An 8,877-nucleotide genomic window follows, 5' to 3' on the forward strand; every position below is an offset into this window, starting at 1 on the left:
TTATGGAGGGCTAAATTGGGTTCTAAAGGCCTCAGTTTAAATAAAACTAAAATTGAATACATGGAATGTAATTTTAGTAGTAATAGCTCTAGTGACAGAAGTGTGACTTTGGGTGATCAAATTATTAAAAGGTGTGAACGATTTAGATATCTTGGGTCCGTTGTCCAAAGCGATGGTGATATAGATGGGGATGTTAATAGTAGAATTCAAGTTGGTTGGTTGAAGTGGAGGAATGCTTCGGGCCTTTTGTGTGATAGAAAAGTACCGCTAAGACTGAAAGGAAAATTTTATAAGATGGTGGTGAGACCTGCAATGCTCTATGGCGTTGAATGTTGGCCTTTAAAAGAGAAGCATAATAATAAGTTAAGTGTTGCCGAGATGAGAATGATTAGGTGGATGAGTGGCTTTACACTTAGAGACAAAATGCGGAATGAATATATTCGTGATAGGGTTGGTGTAGCTCCTGTGACAGACAAAATTAGAGAAAGTCGTCTTAGATGGTTTGGTCATATTAAACGTCGACCATTAGATGATCCGATTAGGAGAGTAGATGTTTTAAATTCGACTTGTGTTAAGAAAGGCAAAGGTAGACCTAGGAAGACTTGGGCTTATTGTATTAAAAATGATCTTAATTTACTAGAACTAAATGAAAATATGACACTGAATAGGACGCAATGGAGAAAAAGGATTCATGTAGCCGACCCCACGTAGTGGGATTAAGGCTTTGTTGTTGTTGTTGTTGTTGTTGTTGTTGTTGTATTACACTCTCTGTTCTTTCTCATGGACTAATTTTTGGTTGCAGTTAAACAGTGATGCATTAGTATCATTTGTGTTGTAATTTTTCTTTCGGATCACCAGTATGTGGATGAAATTCGATATAAAATGCCGACTAATTAACTGATCGGACAATACATTGAATAATTAATGCCAAGTTAAGATATGATTCTGAATCTTTATTGCTTACAAAACATATTCTCTCCTTGACACTGAGCCCATCATCCATCCCTGCAACCCTGAGATATATCAACCTACAGTAAATGAAGAAACTGCATGTCAACTTCTCAAACATAATCCTCCAGAAAACTGCAAGATAATGTCCTAGAAATGGCAACAAAAAATAAATGAAAAGAGTAGAAACCCAGATATTGATTTCATGTTATTCAAACATTAATAATGTAGAAACAACTCCCATCCAATTATTGGGTAATCTAAATCAAACGATTCTGCCAAAGAATGCCAATTTGTCATAGGTTTAGCATGCTTAACCAGCACGTAAATCCCATTAGCTAAGCAGTTCTTATATTAAACGAAATATAACACCCAAGGAAAGCGTGTCATAATCCAACTTCATTTCACAGCCTGACCTATCGTGCCTGTGCAACTTAATATAAATTATTACTCTTTATGTTCAGTTTACCGCTTCCAAACATACAACTAACTCAGCCTACCATACATATTTCAGCGAGATATGTGATGCAATGTGGGAAACATCAATAATTTCAGTCCAATAACCAAAATACTATCGTCCTTGATGATGCTTAACATCCATGAGAACTTCATGATTAAACTTCAGATTTTCTAGCCATTCCAATTTTAACAAATTTAAAAAAAAAAAAGATTTTAAAATTTTGAACCCATGATCATTAAAATTTCTATTTTCTAGCTGTAAACAAATAGATGTGCAATGAGCAATTGTTATTCCAGATGGAAATGTTTAGGATCATATCATTCTATGTACCTATGCCATGCTTGCTCGTAACTGAAGAGAGAGCTGCGCATAAGCTTTACTTCAGTTTCCCCAATTCCCACTGCAATAATTTGCAAAATTAGATAGTTGACATAAAGAGAAAATTTATTAGAATAAGGTATCAGCAACAAACCACTTCGCTTCAAGGCAGTTAAGAATGACTCCTCAGTTTTTGTGCTAGCATAGATAACATTTGGGTTGGCTTGATATTTAACTGTTTAATCGGTCAAACAAAGGCATAAAACAACAGCAGAATTCTTAAAAGCACCTTATATTTGTTTGGATAATAATATGGCTTCAAAAAAAATAAATAAATGAAGATATGATAATAATGACACCAAAAGATCTCAAACATAAGGCACAATTTTTTGCGGTCCAATGTGATTCAACTATGTCCACGGTTGCACAGATATTAAATATTTACTAATTTTCAAAAGAAATACAAAAAAACATATTGCACTTCTTAATGAAGACATATATATCACACTATCTGTGTTAATATCTGAAATAGAATACAATCACTTATTGTCGAGAAAAGAGTTGAATATGGAGAAAAATACTGATAATGCTTCTCTTCTTTTCATCATTGTGAGAACTTCTCTTCCCCTTCTGTTCTTCTTACCTTCTTTGCTAATGATAGTAAGATATTGAGAAGTGACAATTACATAAGTTTATATGGTGAAGACTTCACCTTCCAATATTAATGACAACTGAATACTTCTGTATCCTCCATTTTAGGATTTTGTGATGACGACCTTCATTTAGACTTTTATGACAACCTCCATTTCTGACTTTATGATAGCATCTATTCAGATCTCCATCACTTAAAACTTATAGAAGACAATCATTTGTTTAAATAATTAGAAATTTTACTCCATAATTAACGCCATCACAGCAGTAAAGGCATTTATCGAGAACACTTCACAAGGGTGGATCAAAGAAAATGAAAAAAAAAATATCCAAGAGTATGATTGGAGACAAATATCTTAGAGAATTCCATATAAAAACTGTTGTAAGGGATTATCTATAACCACTCATTTTCCAATGAGATTGTGTTCATAAGTTGTCATCATCAAAAGAACAAATCAATTCCAAAAGCCACAAATCTTAACAAAAAATTAGTGTAGATAAAGAATTCCTTGATGAAATTTGAACAGATGAATTCTTTATATGATTCTAGATATATTACTGGGAGCAACAAAGGAATATCGAAATTGTTCAAAGAGAGAAAAAGATAAAGTATGCCAATAAAAATATGTATTTGTAATACCAAGTTCAATCAGAGGAAAGTCTCCGCAAGTCTCCTCCCAAACTTCTAAAACAAAAAGTTGTCCGGCATTTGAATCATAATATGCCACTCCGATTCTGAAAAAAAAAACAAGACCTGAATCATAAAAATCATCTAAAAATGGTAAGGCCTTAGTATAAACAAGTAGAAAAGTAATAACAGTAAAGAAAATTTTTAAGACATAGAAAACTTAGGTAAAATCTAACAAGGGATTTGACAGCATTTTTAGCAAAAGTAAGAACGATAGTTATAAGTCAACAATAGATTTAAAAAGGAACAAAACTTGTTTATTGATCAATAAATTGGGATTATATAGAGCCTTTACATTCTTGCACTCCCTAGACTTCTCTATATTCTCTATTACTCAATAGAACCCCAAACTAGATACAATTCTCAACACTCTCCCCCAAAAATGAGCAAAAAATATCCACTGAGCTCATCTACTCACACAACCTAGATAAATTTAATGAGCTAAGTCCCTTAGTAAGGCAGTCAGCAACTTGCACTCTAGTAGCTGCATAACTTATCCCCAGTAGTCTACTATTCAGCTTCTTCTTCATGAAGAACTTATCAATCTCCACTTGATTGGTTATGTCGTGTTTCACCTGGTTGTTGGCAATGTAGATTGCTGACTTGTCCCACCACAACTTCATTTGAACTCTTTGGTCCACCTTGAGCTCTACCAATAGAGCTCTCAGCATAAAATCTCGGCAACTCCTAAGGCTATGACCCTGTACTCTGTCGCGCAAATACCGGCTGCTTCTTGCTCTTCCAAAAGAACAAATTGTCCCCTACGAACATGCAGCATCCTATGTGGACCTCCTGTCATCAGCACAACTAGCTCAATCAAAGTCACAATAGCCCTCAATGCATACATGTTCATTCTTCTTGAAGATTAACCCCTTCCTAGTGCACTCATAAGGTAACTCAGAATCTAATGCACTGCAAACATATGACGCTTACTCGAATTATTCATGTAGTGACTCACCATGCTTACTACAATGATATATTGAGACGAGTGTGACTCAGAAAGATGAGACGGCCTAATAGTCTCTAGTACACTCACGATCAACTATCTCTCCTACATTTGCACTCAACTTTCCCTTCTGATCAATTAGTGAAACTACAGGCTTGCATCCCAATATGCTTATCTCTATGAATAAGTCTAGCACATACTTTCAATAAGAAAGATCAATCCTCTATGCTCCACGAGCCACCAAAATCCAATGAAGCATCTAAGCTGTCTCGAGTCCTTCATCTCGAACCTTTTGCCCAATTTTGTTTTCATCTGAGCAATCTCTCCCTCATCATCACCAATGACAATCATAAAATCCATATACACGGCCAACATAATAATGTGATCATAATGTCGTTGAAAGAACATTGAGTAGTCGATATTGATCTATCGATAGCTCATGCCTATCATTGCTCTCTTAAACCCGACAAACCAAACTCGAGAAGACTGTTTCAAACCGTACAATAGCTTCCTCTGTCTACATACCTTGCCCGTTATATGGTTTGCGTTGAAGCCTGTGGATATCCTCATATACCTCCTCTAACAAATCCCCATGAAGAAACAAGTTCTTCACACCATGTTGGTATAAACTACATCCACAATTCACAACCAGAGAGACGGGTGTCTTGATTGTGCTCATTTTCACCACTAATGTCTCATCATAGTCGATGAAATATATCAGACTATATCTTTTCGCTACCAATGGTGCTTTGTAACAATATTTTTTTTCCTTATCAGGTCTGCTTCACTGTGAATACCCATTTGCACCTGACTGTCTTATTCCCCACCGATAGCAACACGAGCTCCCATGCTTATTCTTATCAAGAGCACCGAGTTCCTCCAGCATAGCAGACTTCTACTTTAAATCTTCTTAGCTACCTGTCAATACTTGGAAAAAGAGATAGTATCCAAAAATGCAATGAATGATCCATGTACAAGTGATATGTTAGAGTATAAGACAAACTGAGCAATGTAGTGTGGGAAACCAAAACGATCAGGAGCATGGCACGCATTGTTGCGAGAAGTCCTCCTTAAAGTCATGGGAGTGGGAGAAGGGAGAGGAATCATATCACCTGTATAATTTGATTTTGAGGTGGATGGTGCAGATTTCTTAGGATTCAGGGTAAACCGGAACAAGGAGCTTGATGGCACTAGTGGCACTGTAGGCATTATTGTCTCATTCTGCCTCCTCCTCCTTATATACACTCTCAACTCCCCCTGAGCTTGAATCCGACCACCTTCGGACTCATTTTTCTCAATTTTTGGCTCTTCCACAACCAATCCTTCCCTCACAAGGAGGCGGGGCTCATCCTCAGTTGATCCTTCCCTTACAATTGAACAAGATATCATTTACGCATGTACGAATCTCTCACTATCACTGCACTCCCCCTCTTCACCTCATACTTTTAGTATTTAGCGAGTCACCAAAGATGATGTAGCCTCCAAGGTGTAATACTATTTGAATTCTCTAAAATTCATATCCATACTCACAAACAATTTATTCTCTATTAGGCTCAAACAAACATACCCCTTCTGGGCAATAGAATAACCTACGAAAACACACTTCACAATTTTGGGATCCAGCTTTTGTATTGATGATCTACTATCCTTCACAAAACATATACAAGATACATTCAATGGAAGGATCCCGACATTATCTCAACAACTCTCAAAGAGAATGTCACTCTAACATTCTTAAGGGCATTCTGTTGATCAATTGAGCATCTGTCAAAATTGATTGCCCCCACAAGTACTTTGGGACATTCAACAAATCATCATGCTTCAGACTGTCTCTAGAAGGGGGTCATTTTTCCTCTATACTACTCCATTTTGTGTTGATGTGTATGAACATATGGTTTGATGTTGTAACCCTTGGGTTGACAAGTACTCCTCAAACTTGTGTGTAATGAATGTAAGTTTATTAAGTATACCAGAAGCTCTTATATTAGTTCTAATAATAGGAGTTGTATTTTTTATTTGATGCATTAAGATGCATGGAGACCTAGTTCTACAACTTCGATGAATGGTGATAGATATTTTGTGACTTTCAGTGATTATTTTTCTCATGTTATTTGATTATATCTTGTGAGAAATAAAATAATGTCTTTGTCTGCTTTAAAGACTTTTACAGGTTGATTCAGACTCAATACGATGTAGCAGTGAATATATTGAAGTCTGATGATGAGACATACCAAACTCACAAGCATCGCACACAAATTTTTATTTTTTTTTTCTCATTCGAAAATGGATATAAACAACTCCATAGATTAAACAAAGAGTGTCTTCTGCGTCTTTGATGTAGCAGCAACACATCCTCCACACTCTTCCCAGCTCCTACTCTAACACTTACTATCATGGATGTCAAGGTTGAGTTCCCTCTTTATCCAAGTAACAAAGTCTACTATGTCACGTGACAACCTCAAGTCTTCAGGCAATCCCCTTCTCTTAAAAAATCACCTTAGAAATATCAAATGAAATATATTTTAGTTGAAGTATAATGGCACTCATGGATAAAATGTTCACTGAAAAGGAAGGAGCATGCAAAACAATGAACGAAGCCATAAACTCGATATACCTCATTGTACCCTTACCAACCACAGGCTGCATTATACCATCAGCAGTCTGAATGCTCTCTGGAATTGTTAGATGAATATAGGCAGAGAACTCAAAAGCGGTATTTGTCCCACGTCGAGATGTACCAAACTCTACTATCTATTCTAGCGATCTTGTGGTGGATATAAAGGCAAGAGAATGTATATCACAAGTGCCTTAACTGAGTGTGCATAGGTAGCAGCGTTATCCTTAGAATGTCTCCCCCTTCTTGCACCCTGGATCACCACAACTCAACATAGGTGAGAAGTGATCAAGAAAGAACTTGTCACAACCGCTTCAGCTCTATAAAGTACTCCTGAATCGAAACATCACCATGTACCACTGTCTCTATGTTAATGAACCTAGAGTGCCCTATTATGGTTCTCAGTCCCAGCATGGGTCCCATTCAACTTTGTCCAAATGTCCTTCACCTTTCAAATGTCATCCACTGATGAGGCAATCGATGGAGTGTAGTCCTCCACTCATCTCCCTCAACACTATCACCATCTGGCTCAACCTTGACTCTCGTCGAATATCCTTCTAATCTTTCTCTATTATAGGAACTTTGATCTGATGCGACCAACTCAAATACATGGTTGGTCATTGAGGGAGATCTAGCTTCACCTGCATCAAAGTACCTGCTGACTCCCGTGGAGACGCTAGCTCCCCATGAGACCGATCAAGATCTTCGGAACCCCACGATCTATATTCCTCGAAAGCTCCAATCCTTTACCTCATACACCATCTCTTTCTCTTGACATCCTAAATCACAATCATACAAGTTTAGATCACACACGACTTCCTTCTTCTTCTTGACCCAATCTTGATCTACTTCACCCTCAAGATCGAGATTGTCTCTGTATCACTACCCTCCTCGAGATTTGTGGGGTATTCGTCCCCCCACACAGGCTCCTCCAACTGGTGGATTTGGCGACGGGTATTGTAGCGGAGCTAGGGTTTAGCTCTGATACCAAATAGATTTGTAAAAAAAAACCTTGTTTATTGATTAATGACTTGAGCTTATATAAAGTTTTTGCATTTTCGCACATAAGTCCCTAAACTTCTCTATATTCCCTACTATTCGATAGAACACTAAACTAGATATTATTCGCAACATCAATATTAAAAGAAGATCAAACAATTATTAAGCAAGTTAGGTTTAAATTTTGAATCTATTACAAAAAATGAGAAGATAAAGATATAACTTTAAAAGTTCAGGTTATTGATTAAAATATAGAAGAAAACCAGGAGAATGAGATAATATGAAGAAAATTTAAATCTATATTTTATAAAAATACAACAAAACTGGCTATGTTTTATGGATCATAGTGTTTGATGATAAAAAACCCACTGATAACTAAGTTGAGTTTGTTACAAATGAGAACATAAACATGAATGTGTGGTAAGAAAAATGACTTGAAATATAACTATATTAAAAAGTTGTGGGAGCACAACCTAATGAAAATAAATTGTTAAAAACATAAAACATAAATAGCATGGTCATATACATAAGAGGGTAGAAGATATGCTAATAAGGCTAATCGATTTTTTTTTACTATAAAATATAATGTTATAGCCACAAAATGTCAAAATAAGTGTCCAATGCTCATTGCCAAAATGAAGATTGTAAAAAAGAAATAACTAATTATCAACTTTCTTGAAAACAAAGCTTTAATAGCTTGATTTTGTTTCTGTTGGTTCAATCTGAAGATCACTCTTCCATTGCAAGTCTAGTCAATGATTTGATATCGATAGACTCAATGTGGCAGTAGTGCTTCAATTGCCATTGCTGCCCCGAAGGTGGTGGTTGCATCGGTCAGTGTTTGACCTGTAGTTGTTTGGACTTGTGCTTCTCCTGAAGATGAGTGCTCCGGGGCTACTCTTTAGTTCCGCTAGGTGCTGCGCTAACTACAGGTAGGGTTGCAACCTCCCAAATGTCAGTGTTGACGGTGTTGTACTCCGCTGCTCCAAAGAACCTTTGTTTGCAAGTCATCACCCTAATCTTGGTGAACACGAATGCTAAGAATATGAGTTGCAATTAAGTCATCTCGAGTGAAGTTTGACGCTTCTGTGAGCCATGCATAAACATCGACCAAAGATGTCATGTGTCTGACGGTCAAGGACAAAAGGATTGTTCTTTGCATTCATTATGTCTTGAAGGCCAAGTAAAACAGTTTCCTTCTTATCGTATCAAAGGATGTCGGAAGGGTTTAGGGTTTAGGGTCCGAGCGGTTC

The 8,877-nt window shown here is 36.7% G+C and overlaps 1 protein-coding gene across 12 annotated transcripts in view; it reads right to left on the reverse strand.

Moving 5' to 3' along the window:
• LOC110031759 (DNA mismatch repair protein MSH5) overlaps positions 1-8,877 on the reverse strand; it is a 101,136-nt gene that overhangs the window by 89,423 nt on the left and 2,836 nt on the right. For all 12 annotated transcript variants that reach the window (XM_020735132.1, XM_020735133.1, XM_020735134.1 and 9 more), the window contains exons 3-6: positions 3,018-3,112; positions 1,881-1,961; positions 1,739-1,808; positions 965-1,028 (exon numbers count right to left, since the gene is read on the reverse strand). In XM_020735132.1, coding sequence (XP_020590791.1) covers positions 965-1,028; positions 1,739-1,808; positions 1,881-1,961; positions 3,018-3,112 — 310 coding nt within the window. The remainder of the gene's footprint in view (positions 1-964; positions 1,029-1,738; positions 1,809-1,880; positions 1,962-3,017; positions 3,113-8,877) is intronic.

The sequence above is a fragment of the Phalaenopsis equestris genome, unplaced genomic scaffold (genome assembly GCF_001263595.1).
Source record: "Phalaenopsis equestris unplaced genomic scaffold, ASM126359v1 Scaffold000840, whole genome shotgun sequence".
NCBI lineage: Eukaryota > Viridiplantae > Streptophyta > Magnoliopsida > Asparagales > Orchidaceae > Phalaenopsis > Phalaenopsis equestris.